The 16,385-nt window shown below is 38.4% G+C and overlaps 2 protein-coding genes and 1 long non-coding RNA gene across 6 annotated transcripts in view; 1 reads left to right on the top strand and 2 right to left on the bottom strand.

Annotated features, from left to right (window-relative positions):
* Nucleotides 1-1,296, bottom strand: part of NUSAP1 (nucleolar and spindle associated protein 1) — a 32,389-nt gene extending 31,093 nt beyond the window's left edge. Inside the window, exon 1 of one of the 2 annotated variants that reach the window (XM_037018985.2) lies at nucleotides 1,100-1,296. In XM_037018985.2, coding sequence (XP_036874880.1) covers nucleotides 1,100-1,192 — 93 coding nt within the window. In that variant the 5' untranslated portion in view covers nucleotides 1,193-1,296. The remainder of the gene's footprint in view (nucleotides 1-1,099) is intronic. The other variant, XM_017648543.3, reaches the window with a different exon arrangement.
* Nucleotides 1,297-1,423: 127 nt separating this feature from the next.
* The window catches only part of OIP5 (Opa interacting protein 5), a 28,959-nt gene continuing 13,997 nt past the window's right edge, over nucleotides 1,424-16,385 (top strand). The window contains exons 1-5 of one of the 3 annotated variants that reach the window (XM_017648546.3): nucleotides 1,424-1,876; nucleotides 2,100-2,166; nucleotides 6,169-6,267; nucleotides 8,547-8,628; nucleotides 12,669-13,237. In XM_017648546.3, the coding sequence (XP_017504035.1) occupies nucleotides 1,555-1,876; nucleotides 2,100-2,166; nucleotides 6,169-6,267; nucleotides 8,547-8,628; nucleotides 12,669-12,764 (666 nt within the window). In that variant the 5' untranslated portion in view covers nucleotides 1,424-1,554 and the 3' untranslated portion in view covers nucleotides 12,765-13,237. Of the gene's footprint in view, nucleotides 1,877-2,099; nucleotides 2,167-6,144; nucleotides 6,268-8,546; nucleotides 8,629-12,668; nucleotides 13,238-16,385 lie in introns of those variants that run through there. The other 2 variants (XR_012120661.1, XM_017648544.3) reach the window with 2 other exon arrangements.
* The window catches only part of LOC140843131 (uncharacterized), a 34,062-nt gene continuing 25,209 nt past the window's right edge, over nucleotides 7,533-16,385 (bottom strand). The window contains exon 2 of the long non-coding RNA XR_012120662.1: nucleotides 7,533-7,935. This is a non-coding gene — a long non-coding RNA (uncharacterized lncRNA). The remainder of the gene's footprint in view (nucleotides 7,936-16,385) is intronic.

Raw genomic sequence — 16,385 nt, 5'->3', positions numbered from 1 at the left:
CTGAAAAATAATTGGAAATTATTCATGCATATAAATAGGGAAAGAGACGTGCATCTGACGCCAAAAGGTCAAAATTAGCAAAGGCAGAAAGACGGACAGGTGCCTTGGATAAAAGATTCCAGCAAAGATGGCAAAAAATTTATGGATTTAAACTGAGGAATTAAAGCTTTGTTTATAAAGTATTGAGGAGCCATTAAGCACTATAGCTCAGAAATACCTCCAAAGACATACATACCTTTAGACATTCAGCCCCAACGGGTACCTGAGCATTGATTATTTTGTTGAAACCATTTAAAAGCATTTGTAATGGCTGATTTAGGCATTCACTCAGTATAAATAACTACACCTACAGAACAAATCTCCCAAGTACATTAGCATTCCACTAGAATATGTAAACCCCAATCTCAAATTGAATCCCCATAATTCCCCTCCCAGCGTTTTGCAGCCTTGGAATCAAAGACCTTACAGGTTTTGAAACAGAACACTACCACAATAGCGATACATAATCATTGGAAAATGAGGGCTGAATAAACAAAAATTTATCCACGGGGGTGGACTCCTATAAATCGTTTCTTCCAAGTTCCCCAGTAACGTTTAAAGAGATCTGCGGCTGCTTGGACTTTTCCAGAAGCCAGAAATGTTGCTGTTTGGACTTTTCCAGAAGCCAAGGCAATTATTTCCGCGACTGCCTAACAATCGGTATTAGATACAGCATTCCCTGAGGGTGCTGGGCCTGCGTTTCCTAACTGATGCCCTGGGAAATTTCAGAGTACATGCAATAAAACCAAACCAACCTAATGTAATACTGTATATGAACTATGGTTCAGTTAAAAAAAAGACAAAAAAATCCCCACAAAACAGCAAACCCCTTTGAAGCCGAGGCCTTTGTCAGCCCCCAGAAAAGTCAGCCTCGAAATAAGATGGAAGACTATGGATCCCTTTCCGTTTTGCGGAAATGGCAAGGCCCTCGTTAACCAAACCTGCAGCCCCAAGGATGGGCCAGCAGCCTCAGCTGCCGGGGTTACCGCTCGCTCGGTCCTTTCCCACCGCAGCGTCTCCCCGAGGTTGCTCATACCACCCTGCCCGTCACAGAACGTACCCTTAGGTTGGCCCGGAGGCCCAGACTCTTGGCCAAGTTCTGCAGGTCACTGTACTTGAAGGAGTCCAGCTCCTCCAGAGAGGGAACGATCATCGCGAAATGCAATCCGGGCGACCACGTAGATAACCAGCCCTCCAGCCCGACAGACCCACTCAAAACTGCCGCCTCTAAAAGCGTTGACTAAGCCGAGTTTTATACACAGTTTAAATAAAGAATGCTGCACTCCCATTGGTTAAAATGTCTGAAAGGCGGGGTTTTTCGGGCGTTGACCAATAGAAAGGATGATTCCCCTCTCAATCAGCTGCACCTTCTTCCCATCCCTCACTAACACAAGGCGCCGAGGCGCCAGAGGCCGCGAGAGCGGGGCGGAGCCACCAGCTCACGATGTCCAATGAGAACGTAAGAACAGTGCTTGGGGCGGGACCTGCTGCTCTTTCAAAAGCCGGTTACAGAAGATGGCGTCTCGGCCGCGGCGGCACCCCTCGAGATATGCAAAGCTGCCGCGGGGTAACTTTGATGATGGCGTTAAGAAGGCTACTGACGAACCTTCCTTTGCGACTTCTATGGAGTGGGACACGCAGGTGGTGAAGGGGTCCTCGCCGCTAGGCCCCGCGGGGCTGGGGGCAGAGGAGCTGCCGTCCGGCCTGCAGCTGCCGTGGTGGCTGCAGCCCGACAGGTGCGCCGTGTTCCAGTGCGCTCAGTGCCACGCCGTGCTCGCTGACTCCGTGCACCTCGCCTGGGACCTCTCCCGGTCCCTCGCAGCCGTGGTCTTCTCCAGTGAGTGGGGCGGAGTCTGGGGGACTCTGAGGGGGTGTTTCAGTTTTTTTACCTGGTGGCCGAGTCAGCTCGGGAAGGAAGGGGAAATTTGGAAGGAAAATTAAACTCTGCCAGGGGTGGGGGCAACTTTTCATGTGGGCATGGCGAGTCTGTCTGGACGGGGGGAGGTTTTCCCTTTCAAGACTTCTCAGATACTCATTCTGACCGGTGTTTCTTTTCCTAGGAGTCACAAATAACGTGGTTTGGGAAGCTCCCTTGCTATTTGGCATTGAAGGGTCGCTCAAAGGCAGGTAGGTACTAAGAATTCCCGATCGGTCTGTAGAACTTAATGAGACCGAGGAGCGTGGAACCTACAAGCAGGAGGTGAAAATGGTTTGTTTCTGTTTGCGCTAGCAGAAAAGTTTATTCCATCCATACAGTTTATTTGAAGGACGCTCCTTTTACCAGAGTCTTGTATGAACTTGGTGTATAAATGAAATGTAAAAATTCTATTTGTGTGTAGATTTTAACAGCTTTCTGAGAGCCACATTCCCTTAGTGGCTTGTGCAAGTAAGGCTAAGAAAGATGTGTAGTAGTAGGAAAAAAGGAGAAAGTTATCTTTTGGTGGAGAAAAAAATCACTTACTATAAACTACAATCTTTGGAGATAACTGGAACTTTTAAGTTTGTATTTAGCCTGGAGTTTGTAATAAGCAATGGCAGGAGTAATTCTGCTGTAACCTCGGAACCTGGGGAACATCGCAAGTTGAATGTCACGTACTTGAACATTGCCTGGTAGACTTTGCATCTTGCCTGTACTATGATTTACAAGTGACAGCAAGGTACTTGGTGAATTTAATATTTATAAGGCTCCTCAATTTTGAGTGTTGGCTTTAAAAGCAAGACAATTCATTCTGACCATGGCTGGGTTCAGTTTTAGGGTTAAATAAAAGTATAGGACTTCTTAGTTGGTTTACTCAGTAACAAGGAGCAATTCTGCAACTCCTCTTTCCCAACTGAGACACTCCCTATCCTTACCGAAATGTCCTCTTCCCACCCAAAGGGAATAGAGAGGGAAGGAGTGATGGTCTACTTGGAACTGGGTCACTGGGCGGCCAGAGGCAGAGGCTCTCTGAGTATCTTCTTAGGATAATGCATCTAGTCCTTTGATGTCCAATACTGTAAGCACTGTCTACATGTAGCTATTGAGCACTTAAAATGTGGCCATTCTGAATTGAGATATACTGAGTGCAAAATACACACTGGATTTTGAACACTTTGTACAAAAACAATTAAAAATATTGGTCACATGTTGAAATGATATTTTTGACACAGTAGCATAAAATATGTTAAAACTAATTTCACCTTTTCTTTAAAGTATTGTTGATATACAATCTTACATTGGTTTTAAGTATACAACACAGTGGTGCCAATGGTTACCCATATTATTAAATCCTCACCCTAACTAGTGTAGTTTCTATTTGCCAACATAGGAAGATGTTACAGAATCATTAGCCGTATTCTCACCTTTTTTTCAGATTTTGTTTTTAGTAAGACAATATTAAAAATTATGTGGCTCACATTATATGCCTTTGAGACAGTAGTGATCTAGATGGCATATAAAACACTGGAGGGTAAGTCCCATGTGTTCTGTATTTTTGGAATAAGGGGAGCCATGGGACTTGGCAGGAGGAAATTTATTATTGGGAAGTGGCTCATGTGATTATAGAGGGTATAATCAAGAGCCGTAGTTTGCAAGCTGGAGACTCAAGAGAGCCAATGGTTTAGTTCTTGTCCAAGTTCAAAGGCCTGAGAACTAGGAGCCAAAGGTGTAAGTTGTAGTCCAAAAGCCAGCATCTCCAAAGCCCAGGAAGAGCCAATGTTACAATGTTTGGAATACAGTTCAAATCCAAAGGCAGGAAAAAAAGCCATGTGTTCCGACTCAAGGCATTCAGGCAAGAGGAGTTCTCCCTTACTCATGAGAGGTCAGCCTTTTTTCCTATTCATTCCTTCAGCTGATTAGATGAGGTCCACCCACACTAGAAAGGGCAATCTGTTTTACTCAGTCTACTGATTCAAATGTTATCTCATTCCAAAACACTCTCACAAACACATTCAGAATAATGTTTGACCTAATAACTGGGTACCCTATGGCCCAGTCAAGTTGACACATAAAGTTTAGCCATCACTTATTAACTTGGCACCCACATACATCTCCTAAAACCATATTTAATCTCCAAATAAAGATAACAAGGTCATAATTCTGCCTAACAAGTTAAAACGATCCTGCATACAGCTGAGTATGTACTAACCCCTTCTCCAGAAAAGGAGGTAGCCCTTAAGTGATGTTTACCTTTCTCCTTGATAACCTCACAACTCTCTGGCCATTCCACCCTGAATGTGCCCGATCTCTGATAATCTCGAAACTTAAATGCGAGTATGTAAAACTAATAATACTTAAATACTATGATATAAAGTCAACACATCTTATGTTACATGATAAGGGGATAAGATGAGGGAAGAAAACAGATAAACACATATATAGACAAACATTCATAACAAAACGAGGAAATACCCATGATAGATACAGTCCTCATTTTCTCCAACTGCTCACATAGCTGATATTTATATAACTACCTTCTTCCACTAACCATCTGTGTTCCCTTTGCCTCCAGCAAGCACTCGGCTGGTCATAGTTCTCTACCTGGTATGATGAGGCAAACCTTCATTCCTTGAAGAAGCTAGGTCATTAGCAGACTAATGAAGTGTTTATATTGCATGCATAACCATAGTTTGGGGATTTCTTTGAATTTTTCTCTGTGCACACATTAGTTTCTATGTGACATTTTTCTATAATACCTGTGCTTTTCTAATATAACTGATTTCTACATAGGAATTAATTCAAAATTATGCAATTTTACTTCTAGGCTTGCTTTTTGGTTACCATATTCACAAAAATACAGTACTACGTGAGTGGTGTGGGACTTTATTTACCAATACATTTAGTGTATGTTACTGCTTGATCTTTTTTTGAGAGGTCATCTCTCATATTTATTGATCAAATGGTTGTTAACAACAATAAAATTCTGTGTAGGGGACTCAATGAATAATCATTAATCAACCCCAAGCCTAATTCTCAACAGTCTCCAATCTTCTGAAGCATAATGAACAAGTTCTTACATGGTGACCAAGTTCTTACATAGTGAACAAGTTCTTACATGGTGAACAGTGCAAGGGCAGTCATATCACAGAAACTTTCGGTTTTGATCACACATCATGAACTATAAACAATCAAGTCAGATATGATTATTCGTTTGATTTTTATACTTGATTTATATGTGAATCCCATATTTTTCCCTTATTTTTTTTTAATAAAATGCTGAAGTGGTAGGTAGATGCAAGATAAAGGTAGAAAACATAATTTAGTGCTGTAAGAAGGGAAATGTTGCTTGATCTTTTTTAGTATCCATTGATGTGCATCTGTTTCTTTTTAGCCATGTGATTTTTTTATTCTCCATGTATAGTTTTACTACATAGTATATTATGTTTATACAAATAATTGTTTCCCTTACCAAACTTCTTTAACATGGCTTTCAGTACTTGCATGATGAAACAAATTTTTTCTTGAAACATTTCTTTGTAATGAGATGTCTTATTACCAGCTATTGTTGTAAGTGACTTTCTCAAGTGGTGTAACTAGAACTAAAGTCAAGATTTCCTGATTGCTTATCCGGTAATATTCCAGAGGATAAACACAGAGAAAAGAGATGGCTTGCTAGGGTAGTAGGACTCCTTTTCTTTTCTTTTGTATTTCATCTGGGTAATTTTTTTAAGTTAATTTTTTGTTACATCTGCAAAAGAAATATCCTGATTTGAGTTTCTGTTAGTAAATTGCTCAGTAAATTAGTAAATTGTTAAGCCCCAATCAACTTGATTATTTTACTTCAACTGGAAATTGGTTTAGTGGTAGCTAATTTATATGGTCGCATGTAATTTTGTGTATTTAAATGTTAATATAATTAGCTCTTTTTCTCCTTCTCAGATATAACTTACCTTTCTCTATTGAAGTGACAATTGAACATCTATGGTTGTTTTTGTGGCCGGAATCCACAAAAGTATCTGTAATCTAGGTTGTAATTATATTAAAACCTGAGTTAACCTTTCTTGAATGGACATGCTTTCAGTTTCATTCCTACTGTAGCATAGTTTTTAGGAATGCTTCCCGAGACAGGTTATAGTGTTTGTTCTCTGACTTTCTCTCTTACCCATATTTGTTTCCCCTCCCACCAGCACTTACAACCTTCTATTCTGTAGTTCCTGTGGTGTTTCTATTGGTTTTCATCTGTATTCTACCCATGCTGCCCTGGCTGCCTTGAGAGGTCACTTCTGCCTTTCCAGTGACAAAATGGTATGGTGAGTAGACTTAGATATTCTTCAAATAAATAAATAACTGTAATATAGTCAAATAAAATTTAAAATATCTTCGAGAAAAGACAGAATGTTTATATGAAAGAGGATGCTAAAGCTAGGTACTTTCTCTTAAGAAAAAGACATTGGAACCAAAATATAGTCTCTTAATATTATCATTTTAGATGTCTTATATCTTAGTAATCATACCACGGAATAGTTGAGAGGATATTCTTTTATTACAGAAACTTCTGGAAGGTAGGTTTCTGCAAAATAATATTGTAGACACTTTTGGGGTTTGTGCCCAGCCCCCATCTTTCCCCCAAAGGGTAGGACCTTGTGGCCCTGTTGTATTTGTGATACCAGCTCCTAGGTAATGGGATCAAGAGTGAGTACCTGACCTAAGCTAAGCCAATCAGGCCTTCTACCCTAGGAATTTGAAATAAGGGCCCGGAGGCATTGGTCATTTGTAGATAGCACTGTTGCTGAAGTTGGAAAGTGAAAGCTCTAGACTTGGGGTAGCTATTTTCTAAGATGCAGAGAAATCTCATCTGCAGAAAAAGAAGAATAAAGCAGATAGATACATAAGGAAAAGTAAAATATAATGACCATGTGGCCTCACAGAGTCAGAAAAAGTCCCCTACTGGCTGTCCCTTCTCATGAATTACTTTGGATATTTATTTATCTATCTTCCTAATAAATTCAACTTTTTACTTAGGCTTTTTTGTTTAGTACAACTAACTGAAACATCCATCAAAGTCTTTCTTGATCATTAAAAAAAAAAAACAGCACTGATGACCTGGTTTGTGGCAGGCATTATGTTTATCTAGTTTGTTCTTAATATAAAAGCACAGGACTCAGAGATGTGGGGGAGCTGAGATTTTAATCCATGTGTTAACTCCAAAGCTTGTTTTCCTTTCCTTTCATAAAGCAGAAAGTTTCCTTTTTCTCATTTAATGTGCTTAGTTTAGATAGGTAATTTTTAGCTGAATTATAGAAGACTAAACAATAAAACTTATAAAGCCCATCCTTTACCATGAGATTGGTCATTGTACTATTTGTTCTTTGCAAATTTTCAACAGAAAATAGATACTTGACATGGATTGATATTTTGCATTCAATTTCTAGTTTCTAAAATAATTTCTGTTTAGAATTACATTTAAAGAGGGGGAAATAGTATCTCTAAATGTTTAATTAGTAACCTCATATTTTCTCAGGAAAGTTGTAATTGTTCCACCAGAGCTATAATTGAATTTTTGCTTAGGAAAACAAGCTTTTAGTAACAAAAATTTTTAATATAAGTTTGAAAAACATTATATGATTTTAAGTAATTAATCTTTAATATGAGTTGAACTCAAAGATTAGCATGTTCTTTTTGATTAGGTAGACATTAGGAAACTAAGAGGCATGAATCTGGGAAGATAATAAATCTCTGTCTCTATGCATCAGAATGCACTTGGTTGCATTCTATAGATGGTCAGGTTTTCCATTACATTCTAACAGTGACTCTAACAAGTAAGGGCTCGGGGCAGTTGGCCAAACCAGGAGTCCAGCGGCTCAGCCATGACAAGTCTCTGGGTCAGCATCTCTGATTCTCTTGATCTTTTCCTCTTGGGTGTAGGATGGCTGCTGTAGTTATAAGCATTACATCCATAGACAGTAGCATTCTTTTCCCTGTAAGGAAAAAGATCAGGAAGTAGGAACACAGGGAATTGTCTCCTTTTATCAGCAAAAATTTCCTTATTATTGGCCAGAAGTATGTCACACGGTTGTTTCTTAAGGTGGAAAAGCAAATATGTAACAACAGGGAATAAGATTGCTACAGTTGGCTTAGAACAGTTCTGATTCATCTCCTAGAACTAGGTACACTGCTGCCCTAAATATGGGTACTTAGCATGAAAGAAATGAGAATGGCTACTGAATAGGCAACCAACAGTATTTATCATAACATGATTACTTTTTTCCTAAGTGTGGCATGACCTGTGGTAGAGTGTGAAGTTTATACTCATCACCATTATTCATATGACACTGAATTTTGTCTTTAGTTTATCCTGGGATAATTTTGTCTCATGTATTCCTGGCTGGCAAGGGGTGGGATGAGGTACAGAATCCCTCTCATGATTTGTTCAGAATTTGTTTCTCCTGCAAATACATTATGGATCATGAAATGTTGATCAGTAAAAAGGTAGTCTTTGTTTGAAAGATACTGTTTAGAGAGAAAGTTTGGGTCATTAATAATCTTAACCGGTGTGGTACTAATATTTTCTCTCTAATTTTCTACCTAGCTATCTCTTAAAAACAAAAGCCATAGTAAATGCATCTGAGATGGATATTCACAACATGCCTCTACCAGAAAAGGTTGCAGAGGTAAAATTTCATGATGGTTGTGTGTTTTGTTTAATATAAGCAATCCTGGTAATTTGTACTGTGAACTTGGTGATGAAATGGCATGATACTCAAGTAATCGTTGATACTTGGTTTGGATTCCTTATTGAGTTTGTGACACAAAGCAAAATATTAAAGCCATATTATAAGGTCTAGTTCAGAAGAAGGTAGAAAGTGCCTCAGCTGCATTCCTACTCTCTCCTCTGTGCTGGGAATGGACCCCATCATCTTAGATCTGTCCTCTTTGCAAGCACCTTATGCTTAAATGCCTCATTAAATCATTAAATGCCCTTAAATCATTAAAAATTCTTTTTTAAATGGGTTTTACTAGGGGTTGATGGTTTTGAGTTGAAGAAAACAGTTTTGTTTTGGTATTTTGATGACTCATTCTGAGTGGACATTTGGCTATAACTTTACTGCTTTCAGAAGACCAGTCTTAAATTTTATTTTTGGCTTTGTTTTTTGTAGTGATAGTAGTTTGTTCCTTGCTAATTATACATTTATAACCAATGGCATTTATTTTTCAAAGTTTAAATACCTTTTAGGTCAGGGGAACAGTGATTTTATTTTTTGTTTTACATACCTAATTAACTTTATGAAACCGTGTTCTAAGCCAGGTGTTGGCAAACTTTCTGTAAATGACCAGATGACAAATATTTTAAGCTTTGTGATCATTTGGTCTCTACACAACTCAACAACTGTAGTGCAAAGGCAGCCATAGGCAGTATATAAACAAATGGGTGTGGCTTGTTACAATAAAACTTTAATTTACAAAAACAGTCAGCAGACAATCTGTAGTCCATAGTTTGCCAATCCTTGCTCTAAGCTAAATTGATGGGGGGCTGGTGTGAGAGGGTGGAGGTCATAAATACTGTAATTCAAATGGGAGATAACTTCTAGAATGGCAGCCTGAGGAGCTCCATGGACCCCCATCCCCAGGTAACAGCCATAACTGAAGAAAATTATAAAGAAAACAACCATCTTAAGTCTGTTATTTCTCAAAGCATAAAGCAAATGAGGAGATATTTATTTAAGAAAGTCTATTAAACCTCATTAAGAACAGTGAAAGCCTGTGGCATTTGAGCCACAACCTGCTCCCTCCCTCCCACGCTTCTCCAGCTCAGAGGGAGGCAGGCTCTCTGGACAGATACAAGCCAGGAACATAGGAATTCTTTTCCCCTTTAGCTACCAGTTGAGGGCAGTGGTATCTTCCCAGGAGTGGCCAACTATCAGCCTTTCTCATCAGAAGCTCTGTTCCAGGCAAGAACAGCCATTGTGTGTGCAAATTCTGTCACAGCCACAGTCGGCTAAGAGTACTGGGAACCCATTGACCCTTGTCCCAACTTACTTTTAGGGCATAAGTTTCATGCTGGCAAAGGTAGGCTGAGAAGAGGTCACTGTCTCTGCTCAGCACTGTGCTCATAAAGCAGGGGTGTCATTCTGAGAGACACCACCCACACCCCAGGCTTGGGAGCCCAGGATAAGAGGCGGCAGATTGCAAAAACAAGTTTCCAGCTCTCCCAGTGAACTTGACTTTATTTGACATGGAGTTAAGAGATGTTCAGGTCTAAGGGTGATCCCCCAAACAATGGAGATTTTGGTGGTTAGCAATTAAGAGGAAGATGGTAGTTCCACGAGAGCAACGAGATAAACTACAGACTACTTAGAATTCTACCAAAGTACCAGGGAAATAGATAGCTAAGAAGAGCTCTCTTGGGGTCTGAACAAAAAAACACTTGCTTAAAAGCTGTCCCTACAAAGGGGTCTGATTTTCATTGGATTAGACTGTGAAACAATTTATGTCCCAGGGCACATAAACAAAAAACAGTAGTGCAATCAATGAGCAATTAGTGGAGGCCAACACTGGGTGTGACACCAGTGGAGGCAGACTGATTAACACAGATTAGGGAGAGTCAAAGAGAGTCCTGCAAAGAGTCGTTCCAGGTGACCGCACAAACCGAAGACTTGTCCTCAGGAGTGACATCAGAGGTTGCCCACTGTGATTGATCAAAGAGTCTAACCAACTCATTAAACAAGCAAACAAAACCAAGAAGGTTGTTGGGGGTGACAGTGTTTAGTATCCAGAGTTGCTACAATGTATTATCTAAAATGTCCAGTTTTCAATAAAAAGTTAGGAGACATTCAAAGAAACAGGAAAGTGTGACCCATCCACAGGATTAAAAGGTATCCAGAAGCTTTCTGTGCAACATGAGCCCAGAGGTTGGACTTACCAAAGCCTTCAAAGCAGCTGTTCTCAATACAGTATACCTCAGAGATATTGTGGATTCAGTTCCACACCATCTCAATAAAGCAAATACTGCAAAAAGCCAGTCAAATAAGTTTTTTGGCTTCCTAGTTCATATAAAAGTTACATTTACACTATACTATAGTCTATTAAATGAGCAATTGCATTATGTCTAGAAATACGTATCTTAAAAAATATTGTTAAAAAATGCCAATCATCCTGAGATTTCAGCAAACCATAATCAGTGATCTAAGATCACCATAACAAATAAAGTAACAATGAAATAGTTTGAAATTTTGAGAATTACCAAATGTAACACAGAGACACAAAGCGAGTAAATGCTGTTGTGAAAATGGTGCCAATAAACTTCCTTGACTCAGGGTTGCCAGAGACCTTCAATTTATAAAAAATGCAGTATCGGTAAAACACGATAAAGAGAAGCATGATAAAATGAAGTATGCCTGCCTGTATTTTAAAAAAATAGGGAAAACCATTGTTGAAGAAGTAAAGGAACGTATGGTAATATCTCATCAAATAGAGAATACTGTTAAAGATATAGAAATTATAAAAAAGAACCAGATAAAAATCCTGTAGTTGAAAAATACAGTAACTAAAATGAAAATTCACTAGGCCTCCACAGCAGATTCAACAGTCAGACCCACAGAATCAACCCACAGAATCAACAATCTTGGAGATAGATGGATGAGATTATGCTATCCGACAAAAAAGAATGAGGAAAAATAACTGCCGGAGAGCCCTGTCGGACATCATCAAGCACCCTTCAATAGGCTTTGGTAATGGGGGCACCAAAAGGAGAGGAGAGAAAGAAATGTAATATTCGAGGCCATAATGGTTGAAAACTTCCCAGGTTTGATAAAGAACATTACATATCTAAAACATCAACACGCTCAGTATGATGCAGAGATTGATACCCCAATACAGCAGAGTAAAAATGTTGAAAGATAAAGAGAAAAAAATCTGGAAAGCAGCAACAAATGATTCAGCATGTCCAATGGCACCCGAATAAGATTAATAGGCGCTAGAGTTACCTCTTTAAGCAAAATTTCTTGATGAATTTTGGTTATATTTGTATCTTGGATCGTAAAAATCAGATTTAGTTTACTGTGTAAATTATATGAGAAATGAGTTTTGGTTAACTGCAGCAGAAGACTGTTACCCATAATTCTATATTCCATGGTAATTTTATTTAAGTATATGTACATATTGTATGTATGCTGAATAACATTACTAAGTGGTTCTAGATCATAGCTATTCTAAGGTGAAAGAACTACTGAAAATTACAGTGAACAGCTGTCTAAATCTGATAACCAGAGCTACTTTTTAAGACTGACAGCACAATATTAAAGAAGGCATTTATTACTGTGAACAGAGAGAAAAAGATTCTTGCCAGTGGACAAGGAGGGGAGGATTAGTAAATGCTTGTCTCCATAAACCCTCTTACCTCACCTTTTCTTGTTTCCTGAATTTTTGTAATTTAAACCTGGTGATAAGAGCTAGGAAGGCTGGAGATACGGAGATGCTGAAATTGTGATGTTCAGCAATGGCTGGTCTTTTTTCACCTGACACTTTATATGAGGAGTTTACTGCACTCTAGGTTTGCTGTATAGTTCTTTCAGAACAGAACAAATGTATTTATGAGATTGCCATAATGATTGCCAGCTCTCAATCATTACTTTAAATGTGAAGTGGCTTCTAGAATTAGCAAGTTGACAGTTAAGCTTAAGATGACCTGATACCTATGTATTTCTCTTCCCAGCTGAAAGAGAAGATAATGTTAATGCATACTCGCTTAAATTCACTGATGAAGATTCTGAAGGAAGCAACTCCTGACCAGTCCAAGCCAGACAACTGATCCAGAACCAAAGCCTGAGTGTCAGAATCAGGCCTTATTGGTATCTTGAACAGGTGCTGTTTGACTGTTTCTTGAGAAAGATCAGCTTCAAGAATGGATGGGAAATGTGGTTTATTGTGATTACCTCTAGGCTGATTTTCTAGATGATTTGTGAAGCTGTGTCTAGAAGATGAGCAACTAAGGATTCTGTCCAGGTCTCATAGCTATTTGCCTTAAAAACCTATTTGCAAATTTAGGGATTAAGAGGCAGTGTTCCATGAGTGGTCTGATCTAAAGATGCATGGTTGGTCTAGAAATAGTTTTATACTTAATGTTGACTACTATTATTCCTACATGGAGCAGTTATTATATGAATACTGAGAAGCTATTTTTTTCTTATGTAAAATATAGTTACATACATGTTTTGTAGGTAATATTCAATAAGTTGACTGGATAATATACAGTTGAACTTTTTCTTTTCAGTTGTAAACTGAGCTTAACAGGATGGTAATGAAAGGAATGATAAAACAGCAAACATCCACCAAAATGCTGTTTTCCCACTTTTTGCTTTATGTAGCACTTGGCTCAGTAGCTTATCATATTATTCATTTAATAAATATTTATAAGGTATTATACCAGCTGCTAGGGATAAAAGGTAAGTGAAACAGTCACTCTCCTTAGAATTTATAATCTAGTCAAGGTGGATGTTGAAATAACCATGTGAACATGTATAAAATTATGACTATAGTAGGGGTTTCAAAGATAGAGCTACAAGCACACGTAGCAGGTAACTGCCCTAGTCTGGGAGTCAGAGAAGGCCCGTCTGAGGAAATCATTTCAGCAATGGCCTGAAATATGACTAGGAGTTAATAAGGTGATGGAGTGAACACCCTGTACACAAAGGCCTTGTGAGGTCCTAAAAAAGAAGTCCTGCAGGAGTTGTGAAGGTGGCCAGAAGCCAGGGTGAGCAAAGCCTTACTGACCTGAAGGACCCTTGTTTCTATCACAACAATGGGAAGCCCTTGGATTTCACAGGAGGTGGCTACAAGATCAAATTCTTTTTTTTAGAACCTCATTATGTTTGTCCTTTGGAGAACAGGCAGGCAAGAAGAACACCAAGGAGGGGCTGACACTTGCACACTCAAATGATACATAGACATTAACTTGGCTCACATATAGCTAGTTTTTTTTTAGGTATCAGGCTCTTTTCATTTTATACTGCATAAAGGGTCTTTTCCTTAAAAAATATTTAAAAACTGGAGAAAGTTCTGATTTGCTTCATACTTGTGAATCATAAAATTTGGTTCCATGAGCAAGGGGGAGGCCTCTGGCAATGAACAGTACCAGAAATATTCTTAACTTTCTACTTTTATAGGATGGGACCTAATAAATTAATACTGTATTGAATCATCCTGGGCTTTTTTATTGTGTGTAGGTATGTCTGCCTCAACATATTTCCTTTATCCAAATTAAAAAGCTGGTTTTTAATTTTAACGTATCAATACATAATCCTATGTTGGTTTCAAATACACAACACTGTGGTTCAGCAGTTACCCATATTATTAATTCCTCACCCCCTCTAGTGCGGTTACTATTACCTATCAACGTGGCTAAGATGTTACAGAATCATTGACTATTTTTTTCACTACTTTCCCCATGACCAGCTTACATTGTGATTGTGAATTATTGTCCCCTTTATCCTCCCTCCTCTTGGTAACCACTAGTCCCTTCTCAGTGTCTTTTGAGTCTACTGCTGTTTTCCGTTTTGCTTTGTTTTTATACTCAAGTGAAATCATATAGCATTTGTTTTTCTCCACCTGGCTTTTTTCACTGAGCATAATACCCTCTAGATTCTTCCATGTTGTTGCAAATGGGAAGATTTCTTTTTATGGCTGAATATTCAATTGTGAATGTGTACCACATCTTTATCCATTCATCTATTGATGGACAGGTTGCTACATCTTGGTTATTGCCAGTAGTGCAGTGATAAAATAGGGGTGCATGTCTTTTCAAATCAGGGATTTTGTTTTCTTTGGGTAAATTCCTAGAGTGCAAATACTGGGACAAATGGTATTTCTATTTTTAGTTTTTTGAGGAACCTCCATGTTGCTTTCCACAATGGCTGCACCATTTTACATTCCCAACAGCGTAGAATTCCCCTTTCTCTGCACCCTTGCCAGCATTTCTTTCTTGTCTTTCTTTTGGATAGTGGCCATTATTGTAGTTTTAATTTGCATCTCCCTGATGATTAGTGATGTGGAGCATCTTTTCTTGTGCCTGTTGGCCATTGTATTTCTTTGGAGAAGTGTCTGTTCAAGTCCTCTACCCATGTAAAAAGCTGTTTTTATGTAGCCCTTTTCCTTAACCTGGATTTGCTGTTTTGGTATTAAATGCTTGATTTTGACATCAAACTAAGCTGATTTAAATAGATTTTTTCCCCAAATAAAACATGCTCACTCTAGAAAAAAAATGTATGTATATATGCATGACAAAATAAAGGGTGATGGTAACACCTGTCTTTCTAGAGACACAATATACCATGCTGGGAAGTGAGCAAGCTCTGGAGCCAAACTATTTGAATTCAAATTGTGGCTGGGAAATTTAATATTCCATGAACTTGAATAATTTACTTAAACTCTTCTTGTTAAATAGGATTAAAACTAGGACTATAGTGAGGATTAAATGTATTAATGTCTAATGTGATTAAAGCAGTGCTTAGCACATTAAGTGCTCAAATACTAGTTATTACAACCTGCACTCATGTGGATATGCATGTGTTTTCTGCACCCAGGTTTTTACACAATGTATGTCATGGACAATTTCCTATACCAGCCCATATGCAATTATTTAACACCTGCAAGACTCAATTATATGAATATATCAGAATTTAACCATTCTTGTATTGGATCTTTATATGTACCTTTGCATATCTCAACCTGTATTTCTGTGAGAATGATTCCTAAAATGTGGCAGAGGGCATGCGCATTTACAGTTTTGATAGTATGCCTTCTGTGAATATTATATTGATTGATTCTCTCACAAATGGCTGACTTTTTTAAACAAGCTTTCTGTGGTATAAGCTCTTCTGGAAATCTAACAAACATCACTAATAGTCTGGGCTGCTATTAACAGATTCCAAGTCTACTTCACTACAGTTTGATACCATTTAGCACTGTACATGTTGAATGAAAGTATTTTCAAAATTCCATATAGTTGTAAGAATAAAACTGCAAATTAAAGGTTCCCCAAGTTGTACATTTTTTAGCTCAACAGCAGAAACCCTCTCCATTTTTGTAACCCCAACATCTAACACAGTACCTGGGAGTAAAGAGTAATTGTGTGTTAAACTAAGTTTCTGACAGTGACAGTAATCACACCACAGAAACCACCTAGCTTTTGTTCCTCTCCCTCCATTTGGTAACAGTAAATCCCAAGGAAGTTTGAACATCTACTTACTTTAAATTTGAACGAACTCCTTTTCTTTCCCCTGAAGCAAGAGAAGGATCTCTTCTTAATTTAGTATTAGGACCTCTTTAACCTAGCCAACATTTAAATATTAAGTGTAAAAGCATTTTAAATGCCATATTTCCAATAGGGATTTCCAGCACAGTGTATTGTTGCACTTAGGTCACAATTTCTTTA

This window comes from Manis javanica, chromosome 8 (assembly GCF_040802235.1).
Source record: "Manis javanica isolate MJ-LG chromosome 8, MJ_LKY, whole genome shotgun sequence".
In the NCBI taxonomy this organism is placed as follows: domain Eukaryota; kingdom Metazoa; phylum Chordata; class Mammalia; order Pholidota; family Manidae; genus Manis; species Manis javanica.
Note: the sequence above shows the minus strand (reverse complement) of the source record. Positions and strands in the feature narration are given on the sequence as shown.